Genomic DNA, 23,927 nt, shown 5'->3' with positions numbered 1-23,927 from the left:
GCCCCCAAACTGTCCGCCCTGGAGCGGAGAGAGATCTGGGCACACTGAAACTCAGCTGGGGTTGACAGGGACTTTGAGGTTTCAGAGCTCAATACCCTTCCCCTTAGAGAGATAAAGAGAGAGTTGATGGGTTGTTAGAGGTGATGGGGTTGGAGATGAAGCTCACTGTCATAGGGGGAAAAGTGCTAGGAGTGAATGGGAAGTTGAGGAAAAGAAGTGATAGGGATAGAGGGACAGAGTGATGGAATGAATGCTGATAGGGGCACTAGGGAGAGTGGAATGGACCAGGCTGATGGGGGGATGGGGACAGAGCAATGAACCACCGATGATGGAGGAGAGGTGATGAGGTCTAGATAATAGCAGTGATGCAGACAGTGATGGAGCTGGAGATGATGGGGGTAATGGCAACAGTGAGAGAGTTAGAGGTGATGAAGGGGGAGGGGATACAGTAGTATAACAGGGTCTGATGGGGTGAGTGGGGGCAGAGTGATGGATCCAATGATGACAGGGGACAAGGGGTGAATTTGGAGAAAATAGGGTTGATGCAGACAGAGTGATGGAGCTGAAGATGATGGAGGTGATGGGAACAGTGACAGAGCCAAAGATGATGGAGGTGAAGTGAATAGAATGATGGAGCTGAAAATGATGGCAGAGATGGAGTCGTGACAAGAAGAAGTAGAGCTGATAGGAGGGGTGGGGATGAGATCATGTGCTGGAGACTATAGAGAGGGTGGTTTGGGTGAGAGATAACTGAGCTGACAAGGCTGCAGGGGCTGAAAGGGACACTGACCTGGTCTGTCCTGCAGGCTGGCTCCATCACTTCTCCAGGGGGTTCCTGCTGGCTCTGGAGAAAGTCTTCCTTTTTAGGGAGAGCACAAGTCCTGGTAACTGGATGCAGGAAGAGATAGCTTGTTGTTTCCTGGTTCCCAGGGGGAATCCCCTCAACTGAGATGATGTCAGACAAGAGCACCCCAGCTCACTGCATGATCTCAGGCAAAACCCACCTCTCTCTGGGTTTCCTCCTTTTCAAATGGGGAGATAAACTGGGTGGTCTAAGGGTCCTTTTGTGTTTATCTGCCCATGAGCTTAAACTCAGTAAGTCCACCATGTCCCATTTTACAGATGTGCAAAGGGAGGTCTTTATTGCCCAGAAAGCCATCCTTGGCCACGACCTCCAGGAGCAGGACAGTACCTGGGCCAAGGGCACTGTTGGACATAATCCGGTAGACCTTGTAGGGGTTGGAGATGTCCAGCTGGCTGCGTTCACGCACCTCACAGAAGTCAGCACTCTTGTTGAGGGCACAGCGGAGCCTCGTCTTCCAGGTGGAGGGGTCCTCCTTGGCAGCACCCTCTAGGTGCTTACCCTTGTATATAGCCCAAGCCTGGGGAGGAGCAGGAGTACTTGGGGAGGAATAGCCTGGGGGCAGGGGGCTGGTGTTATGCAAAGGGATAAGGGCCTGCCTTGCCTTTCACCCTTCTCTCTCTCCCTCTTACCCTCTGTCTCTTCACCCCTCCATTCTTCCCTCTCTTTCTCCCTCCCTCTCTCCAGCCAACACATACTCCTTGACCTCCTACTGTGTGCCAGGCCCAAATTAGGGACTGAATGGGGAACAAGACAGATATGGTCTCTGCTCTCAAGGAACTTAAGTCTAATGAGAGAATATAGCTGCAAACAGCTCAATGGAAATAACCAAATCCAAATTATGGATTGTGATAAATAAAACATAAATAGGATAATGGGACATAAAATAATGGCTGTGGTTTGCTATCTGGAGAACCATAAAACAAAATCCCTACCTATTGCTACATACAAAGTAGACTCCAGATGATTAAAAAAACAAAAGAAGTAAAACTGTGAAATTAATAGACGATAATATAGGAGAAAATCGTCTAGGGGCAGAGAATGCTTCTTAAACAAAACTCAAAGTCATGAACTATAAGGCAAAAAATTTGCAATGTCTGAAATCAGCAAGGGGCTAAAATCTGGAACACACAAAAAATGTCCACAAATCAACAAGAAACAGAGAGCATCCCCCAAAGAAAACATTCTTATCAAAGGGCAAGAATGGGTAGTTTACAGAAGAGGAAACCAGAAACCCATAAGCATATGAGTACTTAGACTCATTAGTGTCAGAGAAATGCAAATAAACATATGAGATATCACTTATAAGCTGACAAGATCTAGCCAGTTGCATAATGCCAGGAGTTGGTTGGGACGTGGGCACTGTCGGTGGGTGTGGAATTGGTGCAGAGCTTCTGGATGGACATCTGGCATGCCCTGTGAGCAGAAATTCTAATTCCAAGGGAATTCTCACACAGGCTGATGATGGGACCAGGGCAAGGATATCCACTGCAGCATGACTTGTGGTGCTGGAAAGCAAACTTGTGTCCCTCCTTGGGAAAGTGGATAGGGGTATTGGCGTAATGGATGTCCATTATAGAGTCTATAAAGCATCTAGAAGCACCTAGGAGTAACAAATTAAATGTACAGAGAACAAGAATAGATATTCAGAGCATGATCCTGAGTGCAAGGTAAGACAGAGTGAGATTTATAACACAACATGATGTGTAGAAGTTAAGAATACACACAAAATAGCAATGCCCATTTTGCAAAAAAAATACAAACCTAAGATAGTCATTAAACACATTAGAATGACTGTTTGTTGTAGTAGAGGGATGAAATAAATGAATAAGAAATATGAGTGGCTACTTTAGAGAAGGTGACCAGAAATGGCCTGTTGGAGGAAGTGGCATTTGAGCTAAAGCCTGAATAAAAAGAAGGATGGAATCTGACAAAGAACTGAGGGAAGGGTGTTCTAGGTAGAAAGAACAGCAAGTACAAAGGTCCTGAGGTGGGAGGAGATTGATAACCTTAAGGAAGGCCAGTGAGCTGGGGGCAGAGTAGTCAAAGGTGAGGGCAGTCGATGTGTTGTTTGCATTAATCACATTCAGAGCTTGGGGGTATTTAACTGATGAGTCACACTTAGTCATTGCCCTCAGGCTATGGGAAAGTGGACACCAAACAGAAGATCCACATTCCTATGTTGGTGCCAACTTGCCAGTGATGAGACCTTTAAGGCTTGATTTTGTTGTCTATAAACTGTGCCAACGATACGTAACCTCACGCCCTCACGCGGTTGTGGTGGGTGTAAGATGAGCGGTCTATGTAAAGTGCTAAGCACGGTGCCTGGCACACAGTTAGTGCTTACTTATTATACTACTTATTCATGATGTTAAGGCTACTCTAACTCAAAGGTACCCTGGGCACAGAGCACAGGGTGCTATCACCATGATGAGAGAAGGATCTTTGTTTTGTTCACTGCTACCATGTTTCCCCGAAAATAAGACCTAGCCGGACAATCAGCTCTAATGCGTCTTTTGGAGCAAAATTTCCACCCCCCTTCTTCCTTCTCCTCCCTTCTCCCACTCCGGTTCAAGCCGTTGTTCCTCCATCTAGTTGTGTAGGACACAGCTCCCTGGCCCATGCTGGTATTATGAACCTTGCACTCCCCCCGCTGAGGCAGTCAGTCGCCAGTCGTCGGTTGGCCGCTCAGAGCAGCTCTCGCCAGCTGCCCGCCACTTACGCTGGCTACTGGCCATTCACGCTGGCTACTGGCTGCTCATGGCAGCCCCGGGCAGCACTCAGCCCCTCACGGCAGCCCAGCTCCAGGGAGAGCTGTTGTTCACAATCTTAGCTGTAGAGGGCGCCGCTCACTGGCCCGTGTGGGAATGGAATCAACCTCGGTGTTAGGAGCATGGCGCTCCCACCACCTGAGCCACCAGGCCCCTCTGGAGCAAAAATTAATATACAGTAAGACCCGGTATTATATTATATTATATTATATTATATTATATTATATTATATTATATTATATTATATTATATTATATTATATTATATTATATTATATTATATTATATTATATTATATTATATTATATTATTATAAAGACCCAGTCTTATATTATAGTAAAATAATACTGGGTCTTATATTAATTTTTGCTCCAAAAAATGCATTAGAGCTGATTGTCCAGCTAGGTCTTATTTTCAGGGAAACATGGTATTATATGTCCTTAAGCACTTAGAGTGATGCCTGGCACACAGGAGTGCAATAAATATCTGTGAAATAAATTGAGCTGGGCCTTGAAGGGTGAGTAGGAAGGTGCCAGGTGGAGTGACATTCCTGGAAGAGGGAATAGCTTGAGCAAAGGCCTGGAGGAGTGCAAGGGCATGGTGCCTTCAGGGAACAGTAAGCAGCATGGTTGGTATGTGTGTCTGAGGGTATTTGTACAGTCAATTCTCATTATTCATGGTAGTTATGTTCTGGAAAATCTACACAAACACTGAATTAGTGACTACGGAACCACTGCTCCTAGGGAAAATACAGGGCTAGATGGGTCACACCATTTTCATCAGCTGATCAATACATAACCTTGTTTTATGTGTGTTTCTACAGGACACCTTAATTAATATAAACTGTGGATTCATTAACATTGAACTCCTGGCCAACAGCACTGTAACTCATTCATGCTTGAACGATGCTTATCTGTCTCCTATTTTCTCCATAAGGCACCACACAGCCTTCTTGTGCTGAGAAACACCAGACAGCACTAAAGCACTACGTAGCCTTGGGGGCCATTTTAAATTGTAAAATCACCAACAAAAAGCAGAGAAATATTAAAAATATGGCACTAACTAGACTGTGGAAAAGACATTTGTTTACAGCAGGGGAGCTGAAACAAGAAGGCAGAGCGTTCCCTGTTCACCCTCAACTGGGAATGTGTATGTGGGTGAATCAGATTTTTCACTCTTCTGCACATGTTTGTGACAGGCCACAAAAGTGCCCTGAGTATGGCTTTTGGGATTACAGACTTTAGTAAGTGAATGTGCAAATATGCAATCCACAAATAATGAGAATCAACTGTATGTGGTGGGGGGAAAGAGAAGAGGAATTAAGAACAGACAGGTTGAAGCTGGAACATGAATGTTCTCAAAGGCAAACTTTATACCATGGGCTTTGGGGACTGGGAAGGTGTGAAGCCAGGGAATCACATGTGTGTGTCAGTGGTGAGTTGAGGGAGGGGTCAAAGCCGCCAGAAGGGGGAAGGCCAGGCCCTAGAATCTGTTTCCTCTGAACAACAGCGCATAAGTCTTTAGGAACAGGTCATGTGACCACCTATTGAACACTTACTGAGCACCTACTTTGTGCCAGGCACTGTGCTCCATTGTCAAACAGCTGGAGGAGACAGATTCATACGAGGCATTTATCATTCATAGGGAAAGTTGTTCCAGTGGGGGAAACAGAAGGAATCCGGGATGGCTTGGGAGAAGCACTGAGTTGGAGCTTAATAAATGCATTAAACAAATGAATACATCAGGGGAGACTCTTGAGGAACAGATGTTTAAGCTGAGCACGATGGCAGTTGGCTAGGTGACTGTGAAGAGGAGAGGGTGTTCCAGGAAGAGGGAATGGCATGTGCACAGGTCTGAAGGTGAGGGAAACACGAAGCATTTAGAAACTGAAAGAACTGCCAGGGCGGGTCTGATGTTGGGGAGGGGAGGGAGTGGAAAGAGATGTGGCTGGGGGGAGGGGCAGTTCCTGTCCCGACTTTGAGGCCATGGGGACTTAATCATAAGGACAGTGAGGAGCCCTGGGAGGACTCTGAGTAGGGGAGTGTCAAGGCAAGATTTACATTTAGAAAGATCCCTCTGGATGACTGAGGGGAGAGCCGAGGGACAGGGGGAAGCAGGGGGCTCAGTGAGGTCACTGAGCTTGTCCTGTTGAAAGATTGCAGAAATGGGTCCAAGTAGATGGACTGAAGAGAAGTTCTGCGAGAAGGGCTAGCAGGCCTTGGTACTGGAGTAGAATGAGATTGGAAGAGAGGGGAGCAGCTAGGGTTGAGGTGCCTGGCTCTGGGGTCTGGGTGGCAATGGATACCACCTTCCATTTTGGAAAACACAGACGTTTGTAGGGGCAAGCTGATGAGCACAGTGTTGAGAATCTGCTGAATCTGAGAGGTCTGCAGGACGCTAGACCAGCAGGCTTGGGACTCCATGCCGAGGCTGTGGAAAGGGAGAGTGGGGCATGAAGAGGGAGGGCCAGGGGCAGCCGGATGGCTCAGTTGGCGCGAGCTCTCAACAACACGGCTGCCGGTTCAATTCCCACATGGGATGGTGGGCTGCGCCCCCTGCAACTAAGATTGAAAACGGTGACTGGACTTGGAGCTGAGCTGCTCCCTCCACAACTAGATTGAAGGACAATAGCTTGGAGCTGATAGGCCCTGGAGAAACATACTGTCCCCCAATATTCCCCAATTTAAAAAAAAAGAGGGAGGTCTAGGAGAGCCCCAGGAGAGAAGGAGAGAGGATGGAGACTGAGAAGCAGGGGCCAGGAAGTGGGAGGAAACCATCAGGGCGAGGGGTGGGGTGGGAGGCAAAGATTCTGGAAACCAAGTGAGAGTGTTTCAAGGAGGAGGGAGGGTCCTCCTCCCACCAGGGGTCAAAAAAGATGACAGTGGGCATCCTTGGATTTGGCACCTAGGACAGAGGGGGGGTGGGGAGGGGAAGAAGGAATAGTAGGGGGCACTAAGTGAGGAAAATTGGTGACCAGGAGACTCTTTCCAGGTGCTTCAAGCTGTGAAATGAGAGGGGAGGCCAAAGGATGGTGAGCTGGAGGCACTGCTGTTTGGGGGTGGGGAGGTGGGGTGGAAACTCGACATGTGGTTGGTTGGTTGGTTGGTTGGTTGGTTGGTTGGTTGGTTGGTTGATTGGTTGATTCCTTATTGCTCACCAGAGAGATTCTCGAGTTTAAATGTTATGGAAAGGAGCCAGTGAGGAGGAAATTAATGATTATTGAGGAAAGGGAGGGCATCCCTGGAGGGGTCTCTGAGAAGGAGCTGGTGTCGGGAAGCACAGAAAATGCCCCCAATCTTCTGGGTCGGCGATTTGGGGATGGGAAGTTGAGGGAGTTCCCTTTGGGGGCATCTAATAGCTCCCTGGAGAGGCCCCCCTGAGAGGTGGAGGCGGTGCAGGTCAAACAACCGCGGTGATTCTGTTTTACAAGGGTGTCTGAGGGTCTCCCATACATGAAGAACACTACCCTCAACTTAGGGACGACTGTGGCTAAGGGCCGTGCGCATGCAGAGCCTTCCGGGCCGGGCCGGACTGGCATCCCCCGACCCCCAGCCCCTTACCCTGAAGAGCGCCGCGTCGTGCTGCGCCTGGTAACCCTGCTTGGCTGCGTGCTTCCAGGGGATGCGGAAGAGGGTCTTGCCCGCGTCCTCCCAGCGCAATCCCGCGTAGCGCCCGCTTTCGATCTGCGCCACGAGCCAGTCGCGGAGACGCAGGGGACCCCCGGTTCCCTCCGAGGGTCGCCTGTCGTCGGCGCCCTTCCCTTCCTCCCTCCGCCAGGGGTCGCGGGCCATCGGGGATGCAGGGCTTCGGCAGCGTGGTCCGCGGTGCGCGGTGATTGTACCCAGCGCAGTGGGGACTCGCGGAGCCACCTGCGTGACGCGCGGAGGCGGTGAAAGCGAAAGTCTGGCGGGGCAGGTTTCGCTTTCTGTTCTGTCCCCTGTCCCGGGAGGCCCTTTCATGTCGCCCGTCCCCGTGTCGCCGGGCCCCGAGGGTGTCAGGCTTCTTGCCCCGAGCAGCTAGAGGTGCTGTGGGACGCCGAGACTCGGGAGGGTGTGGCGTGGGGTCGCCCCGGCGCTGCCTGCTCCTGGCCCCACCGCTGCACCTGTTTTCTGCTCTTCCCAGCCTACCAAAAACTTGTCAGTCCCTTTTCAGAACCTGGACTGTAGAGTTGGAACCGTGTAGTGCTTCTCAAACTAAGGCCCACCAGAACTGGGAAGCCTCCATTCCAGCCAGACCTGCGGGAGCAGATTTTAACAAGTTCCCTGGGCGATTCTGTTCCAGGGACCACACTTGGAGATGTGTTACTTTAAATCTTGGGAGTCCCCATTTACAGATGCTCACCAGTTAAAGCCTTTCCTGCGATGTCTTGATTGGTTCTCAAAACAGCATGTGAATGAGGATAATTACTAGTTTATTGTTAAGACTGAGGCTCAAAGAGGTTAAAATCCTATAAGGTAACAGAGCTAGTGGGTGGGGGGGGGCGAGGATCCCAAACTGTGTCTCCCTGTCCCCAGAGCTCAGGAGCTTAAACAGTGCCTCACGGTGTCTCCCAACAGCTATGCCTAAAGTTTGCAGATTCCTGGTGGGGTCTGTGACCCCCTTGAAAATGTATGCAATTTTTTTCATATCGATGCATTTTTCTAAGGTTTGTATTTTTTATTAAATTGCCAAATGGGGTTTGTGCTATGAAAGAAGTCACAAAGCTCAGACTGCTCCACACTTTGCTGCTGTACAATGGGGAAAATGAGGGTCCAAGAGAGAAACAACCCCTGTCTGCAGTGGGCACCAACCTGGGCACCCAGACAGCATTGACGTGAGGCTGTATCTTATCTGTCACAGTGGCTTTCCTGCTCCCTGTAGTCTGTCCCCATAGTCCAGCAGCCACCCAGTTTTCACACTTCCAGTCACAGCCAGGATTCAAACTCAGGCCTATAGGACTCCAAAGGGGCACAAAGCATTTCATATGATTAAATACAAAAATAGTTCAATAATACAAAATAATTGCATCAAGGCAGAAGTCTTGAGTGTGTCAGACAATCTCTTCATTTTTCTAGGTGGCAGACTTGTAGTAATTAGGACGGTGGCATCCATAGCCAGATTGCCTGGGTTCAAATCCCAACTCCACCACTTGCTAGCTGGTGATCTTGGCACAAACCTGTTTCCTCATCTGTTAAATAGCAACACCTGTGTCATAGGGTTGCTTGAGGATAAAATGAGATGCAAGTAAAGTGTTTCACACATTGCTTGGCCCATAGTGAGTGCTCAGTAGAAGAGTAGTGTTGTTGTTTTTGAGTCAGAGTGTGGTGAAAGTAATGGTGGAAGCAGAGGGAGCATCATGAAGAACCAGGAACATCAGATCAAGGTGCTTTGTTTCATCCTAGGGATGATGGGGGCCAGGAAGGTTTTTAAACAGGGGAAGACACCAGTAGAAATAGAATGGTGTTTAAAACCCAGTGGATGGTGACACCGCTAACTAGCCAGGACCCCCTCAGGCTCCCTGCACTCTGATGAGTCCCAGCCATGGTGCTCTTCACACAGGCTTCCATCTCAGGGCCTTTTCAATTAGTGTTCCCCTCTGTCTGGAATACTTCTCCCCAGATAGCATAACAGTTCACTCCCTGACTTATTTTTTCTTTTGTTTATCTGTCTATCTGGTGTCTTTCCCACCAGACTGTCAGCAACATGAAGGCAGAGGTTTTGCTTACCCTTGTGTCCCCAGTGGCCAGCACAATGCCTGGCACGTAGTAAATACTCAATGGACATTTGCCGAATAAATGCGGAGCAGAAAGTTGGGCAGCAGGTGGTTATTTCATCCATCTCTTCACCCCCAGAGCTGGAATCGGAGCCTCCCCTACAGCCCTGAACACAGTGCTTGGCGCATAATAAGAGCCCCATACAGGTGGCTATAGATTATAGCTATTTCAGAACTCTCTCAACTCCAGGTTAATTTTACTTTAGGAAAAATCATCCTGGAAACCAGTTTGCTGCTTTATTGGGCTGCCTGGCCTATAAACTCCAGATGGGAAGGGTCCTTCCCACTAGCTGGGGGTGGATCTTCCTCTCCAGTAACCTCCAAGACCAGAAGGAGCTGCTTCTTAACAACTGTCATGGGATGCAAATTGCCTTGGTTCAAATCCAGCCTCCCCTTCTCTAGCTGTGTGTCCTTAGGCAAGCTGTGTAACCTCTCTGAGTCTCAGCTTTGGTCCTGGGATTAAGTGAACTCCTGTTTGCAAAAGGTCAGGCATGAAAGAGGCACTTACTAGTTAGTATTTGGGAATACGGAAGGGGAGGGAGCTGGAGGGGCAGAGGTGGCTCAGGGAAGAAAGGGGCTCAGCGAGGGGAAGGGGGTTCAGAGAGAGGGAGGGACTCAGGGCCTTGTCTGGAGACCAGGGCAGAGACGGGGTTGGGGGAGACGGTCAGAGAAGTAGTTTCAAAATTCAGCCCTGAAGACAGCAGTTTATGAGGGTGGCAGGCTCGTGAGGCCCCAGGGAAAGCAGATCCCTTTCCATGCCTGTTTCTTGCAGGCTCCTGGCCCCCGGAAGAGTCCACTGCCCCACCTTTTCTCAATGACTGGGAGGCACTCAGACCAGCAGCTTCTGTGTCTCTTTAATATCCTCCAGGCCCATCCAACCTCCCACCTACCTCCCCGCCCACCCACCCACCCACTTGCACTCGCACAGCCTTTAGGAGGGGAGGCCCGGGTGCCTCCGCCCCTAGCCCAAGGATTAAGGCACCAGGTGGTTGCAGCAGGCCGGCCCAGACGCGGAGACGCACAGACGAGGACACACTATTGCAGACGCAGACAAGCAGGGCGGACGTAGGGGGCAGGGGCAGGGATCAGGCCGCCGCGGGGCTCCCACAGGCTCTGGGCCTGTTCTGGAGGCCGTGGGAGGCCCAGACGGCCCCCCCCCCGCAGGAGACCAGTCGGGAAGAAGAGGGGCGGGACCCTCACTTGCCGCCTTTGCGGGACAGACACCGCGGAAGGCAAGAGAAAGTCTGCTTGACCCGCGCCAGCAGGGGCAGCGGCCCGTGGGCCTCCCGGGGCGTGCGCGGCGCCAGGCGCTGCAGGGTCCCCTCGGAGGCTGAAGGCTGCGGTGCCGGGGAGGCGGCGGCGGTCGCAGGGCCGGGCCGGCAGCGCTTGCACAGCGGCAGCAGCGCGCGCATCTCCTCCTCGTCGCGGAACGGGCTCTCCCCGAAGCGCTCCTCCAGCTGCCGGCGAAGCTGGGGAGGGAGGGAGGGGTGCCGGGGTCGTGCCCGGCCTCCAGCCCGGTCCCCTCCCCAGTCCTCAGGGCTTCCGCCCTCCTTCGAGCTTTCCACACCTCGTTACGCCCCTCGCCTTCCTGAGCGCCCTCTTAACCTCCCTTCTGAGTTTTCATCGCCCTCAGTGAGCGCCCCCTCCCATGATTCCCTGCCCTCTCCCCAATCCCCTTCCCCTTTGATGCTCCATCTTCCAGAACTGCTGAAGTGACTCCCCTGCCTGGACAGTGGGGACCACATTAAGCCCTTCTCCTGCACAGCAACTCCACTTACACGGGGCCTCTTCCTTGCCTGCCTCTTTCCTAAAGCGGCCTTGTAGATAAGCCTGTGGGCACCAGCCCACCACCTGATGAGAACCTTCCTGCACTGCTCTTCTCTCTGTCTCTATTTCTCATTCCTTGTTCCCAGGGACGCCTCAGTTCCTGACATCTCCATGTACCATGTGCCCAGTGGCATAATAAGAGAAGGAACTGCTTTGGCTTCATCAAGGACCCACAGGTGGAGTAGGAGATGGACATTTCTCCCCAAAGAGGCCAAATACTCAAATGCCGTCATGTTCCAGGCAGGTAGAGCAGGCAGTTCTGGGACCTGGGTCCCATCTGCTTCAAAGGCATTCAAATTCTAAATTAAAAAGGCGAAGAAAACATCTGGCTATCCAAACAAAACACACCTAGGAGCTATATTAGCCAAGGGCCATGGGTTTGAGACCCCAGGAAAATCTTCTGCGAGGTCTGAAGTACAGGCTAAATTCTTTCCAATCAGTGCTCAGCTCAAGTGGGAAGAAGAGTCTCCCACCACACCCCAACCCCTGCCTCTGCCCCATCCCTGTCCCAGCCCCTGCCCCAGCCCCTACCTTCCGTGAACTGCCCCAACCAAACTCTTCGAGCTGCTGCCTAAAGCCTGGGTTGGGGTTCGCAATGGGCCGGTTGGATTTGATGGCTTCAAGCACGTCCCGCCAGCCTAGCCCCGTCACAGTCATCACATAGGCCGTCACGATGGTGGTGCTACGGGAGATGCCTGCAAAGCTGGGACACACACCCCCCCCAAGCTTTAGGTAAGGTCCAATCTCCTCTGTGCCTCACCGCTGACATCCCATCCCCACTTCAGCTCTCCCACCCTTTCCTCCTGAGCTCCAGCCACAAGGAACCTGCCTGGACCTGTCTTCCCACCTCCAGACCTTTGTCCATTCTGTTCCCTCTGCCTGGAGAATCTCCATTCTCCCACATTAAAAGCTTGAGTGAAAAACATCATTTCATTCATTCATTCATTCATTCATTCATTCAACCAACACTTCCTGATCATCTGTTATTTTTCAGATGATGGGGATATAGTGGGGGAGTAAAATAGACATGGTCTCTACTGTCCTGGGGCTTACAGTATGGCTGGGGGAGACAGACACTAACTGGGAAATGATTTCAGGAGGTGGTAAGTACTCTGAAGATGAGTCCAGGGGCTAGGAGATGGTATAGAAAGAGTTATTAATCTACTGGTTGCTGGGGGAATTAGGGAAGTTGTTCCCAAGGAAGTGATATCAAGCTGAGTCCTGAAAGAGGGATAAAGATTAATAATGTCTGGGCAGTCTATAGGAAGACCATGGGGTGGGAGCCTAGTGGAGTTGAAGAACAGGGAGATGGCCTGTGGAAAGGAGGAAGAAAGAATGAGAGATAAGCAGAAGGGAGCTGTTCCTATGGCTGGGACTGCCGTGTGGGGTAGGTACTCAGTGAAAAGTATGGAATGAATGACATCCACTGGGCCAGGGGCCCCTAGGAAGACTTGGGGGTTCTGTTTCCCATCCCGGGGGTTGCCACTGCCCTGCACTATCGTCTCAAAGTCCTGGAGGGGAGGAGAGGAAGCTGAAACTATGGGAGGGTGTTCAACTACCTGCATGACCCCACCTATCTCTCCCAATAGCCCATCATGTCAGCATGCTTTTCCCCATTTTACAGATGAGGAAATGAGGGAGAAACAGCTATTTGGTCCTGGCCACACAGCTGGTAAAAGACAGAGCCCTGCTTTGAGTCCCCTGTGGGTCTCTATCAGATGAATGGTGGATTGTCAGGCATTGTGATAGCTGGACAGGTTCCTCCCTCCTCATAGGAAGAGTGTGTGTTGGGGATGAAGAACAGCTACTTATTTCCTTTCCCTCTACTCTCCTCATGACTTACCAGTGTACAAGGCAGTTCCCTCCACTGAGGCGGCAACAGTGGATAAAGTTGATACATTCTTTGAAGTGCTTTTTGCTAGAGAAGAAAGCAATAGGGTCGGGAACAGGTCTCCGAGGAGTTGTACCCCTCCCCATTTATGGGATGGCAAGACATAAAGAGCTTAGGGGTCCTCGGGTCAGCTAGCATGTGCTGTGAGCAGCGGCCAATACTATCATATGGAGGGGTGTGTGTGTGAAACAATAATGGTGGCATTTCAGGGGGTGAGAGAGGCCAATCATGGCAGAGCCCATCACAGAAGCAGGAGTACCTCCTAGTGGGTCCTGTGGATCCTGTTTTCATGAGGGGTTTATCTTGACCTTTCAAGGAAATGGGTGGGAGGAAACAGAGGAGTCCCCTTTCCTCTGGGGTCTGCAATCAGAGTACACGGGGGACAATGCTGGTCTGCGAGGAGGTTAGCAGCAAGATTCCCAAGGGGTCGGGGTGTCTTGCCTGGGTCCTTTCTAGGCTGGGGAAATTGCTGCTAACACGAACAAAAATCCTGTGTTCTGAGCCCCCATTATATTCTAGGCCCTGTCTTAGACCCTCAATCTGTGTCACCTGATCTTGGAAAGATTCCTTAATGCTAATCATGCCCCCATTTTCCCTCTCAGAGAAGGGAAGCAATTTGCCCAAGGTCACACAGCAGGTAAATGGCAAAGCCTGGCTGGAACCCAGATGTCTGTCTTAACTCCAAGGCCAGGAACAGGCTGAGTCTGACCTTTTCAAGTCTGCCGGTGCAACTGATCCTGCGATACAGGGTACATTCTCTATATCATAGCTGAAGAGACTCAGCTCTGGGAGGTGAGGGTCTTGGTTAGGGGCGTAGGCAAGGGAATGGCTGAGACGGAGTCAAACCTGGGACTGGATGACCAGCTGTGCTGGGGTCCCAGGACAGCTTTCTGGCCTGAGTCCTCTCTATCCTCCCTCAGACGCCCTCCCTCCTTCCCTCCCACCACCACAGGAGGCAGCTGTCTGTCTCTCTGCAGGTGTATCCCAGGGAACTTACATGGGTACCTCAGGGGTGTCAGCCACTGGGATGCGAAGGTAGGTTATGTCCTGCAAGTACAAAACACACACAGGCAGTGGGGGGGGGCTTGCCTGTACCCTCTTACCCCAGCCTGGGCTGCCCAAGCACCTCCTGACCCCAGGCCAGTTCCTGCCCCTCTCTGGGTCACTGTTCTCTTTGTCCGAAGAGGGTAGATGTCATCTCTGAGGGCTTCTCAGCTCTGACCATCTGTAATTCTAGAACCTCCTGAGGACTTGTTAAAAGGGATCCAAGGACCTTTCATTTAATAGCTGGGAAAGGGCCACTTAAAGCGACACCCCTCCAAATGAGGATTACAAAATTACATAGTGAGAAGGACACAGCAGATTTATTTTCTGCTTTATTTATTTTAAAGAAACAAAAATTATGAAAATAAGTTTATAGTTCATGAACTGTGGTTATAAAACTTTGTGCTAATCATTAAAATAATCAAACAGTGAATTGTCAGGGGTTTTTCCAACAAACTTCCTTCGACATCCTTCACTTCATGCTTCACCTCCACACAAGACCATAAAGAAGATTTTTGCCCATGTTCCAAGGACCTCATCACTTTTCTCAAGGACCTCTCTTAATCATTTGATATTCAAATGGTTCTTTTCAGGTGCCTGGGCCAGTGGCAAAGGGACCCCCCCCACCCGCATCCCCCCAGATCCTCATTTGTGAATGGCTTCATGTGAGAGTCCAGCCTTTTTCTAACTCACTTTCCCCAAGGTCACACAATTTTGCATCTTTTGCAAGGTTTGCAATTTCATTCTGCAACACATTTGGCTCTGGGTTTGCACGGCATTACCAAACCCTAACTGGTAAATTCACCGATGGATGAGGCAGGACAGATGCTTGTGAGAAGAGGGGAGGGCTATTGGACCAGGGATTCATTTTGCAAGCACTCGTTTCATTAGTAATTGTATTCATGACTTGACAACCTTCCTCATGCAATCTAGTGACTGCAATTACTCCCAAATGAGCCTGTACTACAAAGCAAAATCAGACTCGATTGACCTGGAAATTTCTTCTTTGAATGACATTGAGAATCGCAGATTATTGGAGGTTGCTCTTAGAGATTATCAAATCAGACACATAGGGAAACTAAGGCCCAGAGAGGGGAAGGATCCTGCCAAGGTCACAGAGCATATCTGTGAGAGAACCTGGTCTGGATCTCAGATCTCCAGAACCCTTTCCCGCCCACAATTGTTTCCCTTCAGAAGGTGATAGACACTCTAACACACAAGAAGGAAGGGATTCTGTTTATGGGATAAGAGTACAATTAACTTTGTTATTTTATTAGCTGTAATTTGTTGAGCAGCTATCCTGTGGCCCTCAACAACTTAGTGCGGTCGGTACTGTTATAAAATTCCTTTTACAGATCAGGCAGCTGAGGCTCAAAGAGGTGAAGTCCTGTGCACAAGGCTACAGAGAGAATAAATGGTAAAGATGGGCCTCCTGACTCCAGCATCTGTGGTTTGGATTTCCTGCTTTCCTCGTCTGGGTTATGACACTCTTACTCCCTCTTTTCCAGGACTCGATATTACCAGCACCCACCACTCCAGTGGGGTGGCCTTACAGCATGAGAGGCATCTTCACCATCCCACAGCCCCTTTGCCTTCTCACAACAGCCCCCTGGGAGCAGATAGGGCTGAGGCACCAGAGGCCCAGAGAGGGAAAGTCACAGCTCCAGGTCACACAGCAAGACACAAAGCCCAGAATCATTCATTTGGAGTTATCTATTCAGTTGGGCAATGGGAAGCCTATGCAGGGGACTTTGTATGGTTCATTGTGAGGTGTCTGGGGCCAGATGGCCTGTGTTCAAATTCCAGCTCCTTAGCTTCCTGGATGTGTGTGTTTCGGCAAATTACTTAACCTCTCTGGGCCTCAGTTGCCAAATAGGGATCAAATAGGGATACTAACATTCAACAGGCCAGTTTTTAACTGAATAAGTTAGCATGGGTCAGGAAGGCAGTATAGGACATGGCACATAGTAGGTACATGGTAAATGGGTCCTGTGGGGGTTCAGAAGCTCCCCTCCTCCTCTATGCACAGCCCTGGGATGGGGGTAAAAAGTACCTGCAGCAGAGGCTGGGGTGACTCATGAATGGAGATGATATGTGTGATCTTATTCCGGCCCAGTTGATCCGGGTCTTTGGCATCTGAAAGAAACATGAAGCTTGAGCCAATCTGGCAGGTGTGACTTATGTGTTCCTGGTGGCCAAGTGAGACCGGAGCTCCCTGCCAGCTCTCCTCCCCCACCTTGGCTGACCCTCCACCAACTCCCCACTCCTTTGCTACTTCCTGCTCCCAGCATGACAGGTCCTGCCAAACCCCTAAGCTCTGGGGCACCCACAAGTCACAGTCTGGCATCTCCCCCACGTTGCCCACGCTGTTCTTTCCATCGCAAAACCCTTCCCTGGCATATCCTTGACCCAGCAATTCTACTTCTAGGAATCTTGTCTAGAGAAGCATTTGCTCACACAAAGGCCATGTGTAGAGGGCGACAGTCTCTGCAGTGCTGCTTATAGCAGTAAACACATCAGAAATAGTTAAATATGAGAATAAGCTAAATGTCCATCAAAAAAGAGCTGGGTTAAAAAAAAAAGGCTTATGTTTGATTACTACCGTGTTTCCCCGAAAATAAGACCTAACCAGAAAATAAGCCCTAGTATGATTTTTCAGGATGACATTCCCTGAACATAACCCTAATGCATCTTTTGGAGCAAAAATTAATATAAGTCCTGGTCTTACTTTCGGGGAAACATAGTATGCAGCCACTAAAATGATCTCTATGTGCTGATGTGCATGGATGTCCAAAATATATTATTATGTGGGAAACACAGGTTACAGAACAGCATGCAGCATAGGTTTACATTTTGTTTTAAATATGTATTTACAAAGAGATATGAAAAATGACCTCGGGGTATCCCCCACGTTGCTATCAGTGGTCATCTCTAGGGGCTGGATTTCACAGACCTTTTATAACCAGAGTAAATAATACACATCCTCTCTTTCTCCATATGTCCACGTCTTCATTCAACACATTTACTGCGTGTTTACTATGTGCAGCCTTGGCTGGGCAGGGGAGTACGGGGTCAACTTCACGGCCCCTGCACTCATGGGGATTCAGACTTTACTTAGCCAAAAACTCAGAAATCAGTGTGGAGTGAGCTGCTGAGTTAGCTCCAAGGGAGGAAGGAATCAGGGTTTATGAGAGTGGAGCACTTAAGCCAGTGGGGACAAGGTGGAAGGCCCTGTCCCAGTTCAGATGCCTCTCCCTCTCTGAAGCTTTCTCTGACTCCACAGATAGAAGTGACTTTTCCCACCTTGGTTCCCCTAAACCCTGGAGCAGCTTGTTTCTGTGACCTGAGACAGGCAGAATGCATGGCCTTGGGACAGAGTGGGCAGTGCTCACCAGGGAAATTTCTGAGGTACAGTCCACTCTTCAGCCTCTCCTCTGAGCAGGCAGTTGTGGGGGAAGGGTCCCCAGTTTCCCAGCTAGAAGCAACACCTCCAAACAGACCTCACCCCAGAACCTCAGAGCTGGAAGAGCCCATAGAGGCAGTGGGCCTTGTGCTGAGGGAGAGGCAAAGGCTCAGGGCAGGTGCAGGCTTGCCCAGCATCAGTGTTCTGAGCCCTTTGCACTGGGGCACTCCCTCACCCACTTACCCTTTAGTCCTCAAGAACTCTTTCCCCCTCCTAGCCTGGTATCACTTCCCTGCCCCCAGCCCCATTCCTAAGCTCCTCCAAGGTGCGTGGGCCAGAGCAGGAATGGTGGACATGGGCCTGGGACAGGCAGAGTGCCATGGCCTTGGGACAGAGTGGGCAGTGCTCACCAATGAAGTTTCCGAGGTAGAGTCCAGGAAGTACCTATAGGAGAGACGTCAGGGTTAGCAGGGTAGGGGAACAACCCTTCCCACCCCAATGGCTGGGGCCTGTCCCAGCGCTTCTCTGTCCCGTGAAGGGTGTCTGGACCTCAGGACTCACGGAGCACTCTCCTCCCTCTCATGGGCCTGGACTCTGTGAGAGGGATGAGGAGGGCAGGAGTGGACACCACGGGAGTCTGGCTTTGGTAGAGGCGAAAGAGGACAGAGGGGCTCAAAGACCTTGGGGGAGAGGGTAGGAGGAGCATAGAGAAGGGGGCAAGGGGAGAGGTGAACCTGCCAGGGTGGGTGGTAGGGAGGTCTGAAGAGAGTGGGAAGGCAGGAACAGGAGGAGGGTTATGCAGAGGGAGAGGGTGGGAAGGATGGACAAGCAGCTCCAGAGAGAGGGTCCAAGGAGTCAGAGACAAGGGAGACAGACACATGGAGCCAGAGAAAGAGACTGAGGGTGGGGAGGGGGGTCCTTGGGGGGGTACGGTCTGGGAGTTACAGGGAATCACAGAAAGACACAGCAAGAAATACAGAGTCATGAAACAGGCAGAGACAGACACTGGGAGACAGAGACCACAGAGAGACAGAGACACAGAGATACGCAGCCAGAGAGGGACAGTTGCAGAGTATGTATACCATCTCAGAGTCCTAGGGAGACAGAGGCGTAGACACACAGATTCAGGGAGAGCCGGAAGGTCAGAGGGGGGCAGAGCGACCCAGCCCTTGGCGGGCACCGGGGTGGGGACGGGGGTGGGCAGGTGTGGGCTGCGCGATCCCCCCACCCTACCTTGGTCATGCCATTCCCCATGATCCCGGGGGCGGGGGTCCGGGCGCACCCCCAGCTCGCCGCCTGGAGAGCGCTCGAGTTACAGCTGCCCTGATGGCCCAGGCCCAGCTCCTGCAGCCTGGCGGGGAACAGGGGGCCTGGCGTCCGCGGCCCCGCCCAGCCCTGCCCAGCAGCTGCCGCCGCCGCCGCCACTGCCCGACGACTGCGGGCTAAGAAGGGAAATGATGGTGGAACCGCCGCGGCCGCTGCCGCCGCAGGCTCCTCCTACCGCCTCGGTCATGTGGGGGCCCCTCCCGTGGGTCGCGGCGGGGGGCTGGACAAAGCCCCAGTGTGCGGGGCCCAGAGCCCGCGGGACAACGGCAGCTTGTTGGGGCCGCGTGGGACCAATACCTCCGGAGATGGGGGCGGGGGCGCTCCCCCCACCCTGGCACTGTCAGGCGCTGGCGGGGTTGGGGGCGGAAAGAGCCCCCAGCCGCGGGCTCAGAGACTCAGATTCCAATTCCGGTTCTGCCTGGACTTCCCTGCGGGCCCTGGGGCAAAGCACCCAGCTCCTTCGGCCTCGGTTTTCTAGCAGAAACGTGATGGGGGCTGAACTTTGATGGCTGTGGGTCCTCTGATCTTCAGATTCTGTTTGAGACAAGAAAAGTGGGTAATTACTTCCTTCAGTAATCACGTCTCCCGACCTGCGCCCTATGAAGGCATCCTACCAACTAACCATCCTCCTCCCCCACTCACACAACTATCTGTCCTCCTATCCGGAGGTCCATCCATTTACTCGTCCGTCCGTCCATCCATCCATCCATCCATCCATCCATCCATCCATCCATCCATCCATCCATCCATCCATCCATCCTTCCATCCATCCATCCATTCATCCTCCCATCCCTTCCTCCCATCCACTTTGGTTTCTATGTGGATAGTGCCATTTGGGTCAGTTCTGCCGTGAACCAGGCATACCTACCCTCAGGGTCCCCAAGAAGTCAGAGGTAAATGTGAGGGGAGGATTGCAGTCGCCTAGGTCCCTGGGAGTAAAGGTGACTACAACAGGATGTAGTTGGAGGCTAGAGTCCTAGAAGGTGAGTATGGAGACCAAGGTACCAGTCCCTATTCACCTCTAACCTAGTGGGTGACCCTGGGCAAGTCCTCTTGGGGTCACCACTACCCTATCTGTGTGTCTCAGTGTGTTGAGGTGAGCCCTTCCAGCTACTAGGACCAGAGCTGAGACCAGACACCTCCTATGGGCCTGAAATAGAAGCAGTGGAACCAGCTTGGCTCCTCCAACCATCAGCCCCCCACCTATAGTAGCAGGTGACTGTAGGAGGAATGTCACTACAGAGCAGGACAGACAGTTGACCGAACCTGTTTGAAATACAGCGACTGGAGAAAAATGAAACTCTTTTGTGTTTCTTTATTCTTCAAATTCACAATGTACATGGAACTGCCTGTCTCAGCTCTGTGTGTACCCAGGGCTCTCATAAAAACCAAATTATTCAACAAATACTGAGCACCTACTACATGGTAGGTTCTGGGGACACAGGTTTCTACCTTCACTGGCTAACAGTCTAGACCAGCGCTGCCCAATAGAAATACAATGTGAGCAACATGTGAAATTTAAAATTTTCTAGAAACCACATTAAAAAAAAGAAACAGGTTGATAGTAATGTGTTATTTAACCCAATATATTAAAAATAATTCAACATTTATTAAGTCAGTATTTAAAATTTGTTAATGACATATTTTACATCCTGTTTATTGTATTAAATCTTTAAAATCCAGTGTGTATTTTACACTTAGAGCATACCTCAATTCAGAACAGCTACATGTCAAATGCTTCATAGCCATATCTGGCTGGTAAATACACATTGGGCATCTCAGGTCTAGGAGGGAAGGAAAACAAAATAAGCAAATAGACAAATAAAGCATTTACAAATGGTCACAATTTTCTATGAAGGACCCAAAAGCAGGGCAGGAAGAACCGCTCCAAACAAGTAACATTTAGATTGAGACCTGGCATAGATGAAGAACCCAGCTATTTAAAGAGTGGAGAGATTTCCAACAGAAAGAACAGCATGGGCAAAGTCTCTTAGGTGGGAAAAGCTTGGCCTTTGGGAAGAGCCAGTGGGACTGGAGGGGAGGGAGCCAAAGGGAAGTGGTAAGAATGAGGCAGAAAAGGAGAGTGGCAATCTAGCGTGCAGGACCATGTATGGCCATGATTGGGGGTTTAGGGTTTTCTCCTCCGTATGATGGAAAGCCAACTGGAAAATTTAACGGGAGAAGCCATATCATCTGATTTACATTGTAAGCCCATCAGTTTGGCCCCTATCTGGAGTGTAGATTAGAAAGGCAAAGCAGGGAGGCCAGTGAGAAGGTTACTGTGGCAGCCCAAGCGGGAGATGATGGTGCCCTGGAAAAAAATGGGGGCCTAGAAGCTGGAAAGAAGGGGACAGACTCAGTATATATTAATATTTTGGAAGTGCAGCTGATAAGATTTGCAGATAGATTGGATGTGGGGCGAAAAGGGAGGAATTCTAGAATGATTCCTGGTTTTCCTGCCTTGGAAATCATTGTCTGTGCTACAGACAGTGGCTATTCATCCATTCAACAAATATCTATTGGGCACCAGGTTATAGATGAAAAATTGCACCAAAGATATGCTGATTTCTCAGAATGCCCCACCCCATGGACGACCTAAAGATATTCTGATTAGTGAACCCAAAGTCTAGTTAGTTCCTCATCATGGCCCTCACCTTAGCAGCAATGTGAAACTGGGCAGGTGACCAAATGCCCCTGGGTCTGTTTCCTCATCCATAAAGGGGCAATTATAAGAACACTTTAAACTTCTACTTGGTTGTTGGGAAAAATAACCAAGTCACATATATGAAAGAACTCTATCAGGTTAAAAGACCTGAAAAAAATAACCCAGGTATAGTTATTAGATTTAACACATTTAATATCTATGAACTGTTCAGCCTTTGAAAGTGTTATTGTAGCAAAGACCAATTTGTTTTATAAAACCAATAATAAAAAGATACTAAAGTGCAGGTCTCACCTTGTCATTGCCTTGCTTAAGCCCCTTCTGTGGTTCTTTGTGGTAGGCAAAATAATGGTCCCCTCAAAGATGTCCATGCTCTAACTCCTGAAAATTGTGACTACGTTATGTTACATAGAAAGGGGGAACTAAGTCTACAGATGGAATTAAAGTTGCTAATCTGGGGACCATGAAATGGAAAGATTATCCTGGATTGTTCAGGTAGGACCAGTGTAATTACGAGGGTCCTTATAAGTGGAAGAGGGAGAACAAAAGTCAGAGGGAATGTGATGACATAAGCAGAGGTTAGAGTGGTACTATTGTTGGCTTTAAAGATGGAAGGGGGCCATGGGCCAAGAAATGCCGGTGGAAAAGCAAAGAAACAGATTCTCTCTTAAAGCCTCCAGAAGAAACTCAGCCCTGCCGACACCTTAATTTTAGCCTAGTGAGACCCACTTTGGACTTCTGACCTCAAGGACCATGAGCGAATACATTTGTGTTGTTTTAAGTCACCCTGTTTGTGGCAATTACAACAGCAAAAGGAACCTGACACACTTACCAATGTCTCCTTAGGAAAAAGTCCAACCTGCTTAGTATAGCGCACAAGATCTGGCTTCTGTCATTGTGACCTCGAGCATATTTCTTAACTTCTATAGGCTTCAGTTTCATCATCTGTTTGGGGAAGAAAATATTCTTATAGGTTGTAATGAGATTAAATGAGAGGGCATATTTATAGTACCTTGTAGAGATTGGCACATCATTATTGTTATCATGGAGCAAATGACAGGGAGTTAGCAGGCCTATTTCTACTCCCCTTACTAAGGCTTCATTTCCACATCTGTAAAAAAGGAAACAAACAAAAACATACAGGTTTGGAAGCCTCATCTCTCCCTTCTTCTCCACTCTTTCCTGGTCATTGACCTGTGTTCACTTCCTCAAACACACTTCATTCTCTCTGACTTCTGAGTTTGCACATGCCATTCCCTCTACCTGGAACGCTCTTCCCATCCCCTTTATCAGGGTAATTCCCATTTCCTCCTGGAAGTCTTTGCTGACCCCAGTTAGAGTTGGTTAGACCCCACTGTTATGCATTTCCAAAGCATCCTAAAATTTTCTATTGTAGTATTGATTTTCTTTCATTGCTATGGCTGGTGTGCTTTTTGTTTGAAAAAAAAACAAAAAATCAAATCCAAATGAGAATACTTTGACCTATTTGCTTCAACCGTGTTGTTTAAATAAAACAAAACATCCCAAATAAACTGGAAGTAGTTAAAGTTCCCTTTCCTCTCTCTTTCTTCACTCTCTCCTCAGAGGCAACCACGATTATGAATTTGGTGTGCGGCTTGTCAGTTCGTATTTAAAATTTTTTAATACCTATATACTCATAAATATATAGAATGTACTTTTGTATGTGTGTTTATAGTTAATACAATTTGTAACCTTTAAAAATGTCATTCTACCACTTGCTTTGATTCACTCAACAATAGGTTTTGGAGATATTTCCTTCTTAATATAAATTCATTTTTATCACTGTGTAGTATTATGTTATTAGAATATACCCCATTTTATTCACCTATCACCTTACTAATGGACATTTAGGTAGTTTCTAATATTTTCCACTATTATAAAGAATGTTGCAAAGAACATCCTTGTACATATGACCTATGCACAAGTGTGAGAATTTCTTTAGGAAATGTTGTCGCCTTGCACATTAGCAGCAAGATGATAGGTAGCCCACAGGTTGTACAGATGTATTTGGAGAGCCAATACTAGGATATACGTCTAGTAGTGGAACCGATGGGTTATAAGTTGTGTGCATTTTCAACTTGACGAGTTATTACCAAATTGCCTTCCAGATTGTGAATGTAACAGCAGCATATTAACGTTCCCATTTCCCAACATGCTCACAAACACTTGGCATTGATATATGTTTTTATTTTTATCTACCTTGACTTAAATTTTTATCTTATAGTTGTTTTGATTTACATATCTCAATTTTCTTATTGGCTATTTGAGTTTCTTCTGCTGAAAATTTCTTATTCATATATTTTGCCCATTTTTATTTTCTTTTGCAAGTGTGGGGGGGTTCTTTTTCTTAATGGTTTGTAGAAGTTCTT

The 23,927-nt window shown here is 49.3% G+C and overlaps 1 protein-coding gene across 2 annotated transcripts; it reads right to left on the bottom strand.

Annotated features, from left to right (window-relative positions):
- Positions 1–10,306: 10,306 nt before the first annotated feature.
- Positions 10,307–19,014, bottom strand: DUSP15 (dual specificity phosphatase 15). Of its 2 annotated transcripts, XM_081033981.1 has the most exons (8): positions 18,832–19,014; positions 17,960–17,993; positions 16,200–16,282; positions 14,100–14,149; positions 13,362–13,462; positions 13,055–13,129; positions 11,743–11,914; positions 10,307–10,853 (listed from the first exon to the last, which is right to left on the bottom strand). In XM_081033981.1, the coding sequence occupies exons 5-8, from the start codon at positions 13,391–13,393 to the stop codon at positions 10,581–10,583; spliced, it is 552 nt and encodes a 183-aa protein (XP_080890107.1). In that variant the 5' UTR covers positions 13,394–13,462; positions 14,100–14,149; positions 16,200–16,282; positions 17,960–17,993; positions 18,832–19,014; the 3' UTR covers positions 10,307–10,580. The 2 variants fall into 2 exon arrangements, with proteins under 2 accessions (XP_080890107.1, XP_080890106.1); XM_081033980.1 differs by lacking the exon at positions 13,362–13,462 and having other exon boundaries at positions 18,783–19,014.
- Positions 19,015–23,927: the final 4,913 nt, after the last annotated feature.

The sequence above is a fragment of the Rhinolophus hipposideros genome (genome assembly GCF_964194185.1).
Source record: "Rhinolophus hipposideros genome assembly, chromosome: 22".
In the NCBI taxonomy this organism is placed as follows: domain Eukaryota; kingdom Metazoa; phylum Chordata; class Mammalia; order Chiroptera; family Rhinolophidae; genus Rhinolophus; species Rhinolophus hipposideros.
This window is presented reverse-complemented; position numbering and strand designations above follow the sequence as displayed.

Excerpts from the sequence above, each read along its gene's own strand:
- DUSP15 (XM_081033980.1), bottom strand. The coding sequence starts at position 18,803 with ATGGGGAATGGCATGACCAAG. Across the intron at positions 16,283-17,959 it reads CTACCTCGGAAACTTCATTG|ATGCCAAAGACCCGGATCAA; the intron begins GTGAGCACTGCC and ends TGTTTCTTTCAG. Across the intron at positions 11,915-13,054 it reads GGGAACTGCCTTGTACACTG|CTTTGCAGGCATCTCCCGTA; the intron begins GTAAGTCATGAG and ends TGTGTGTCCCAG.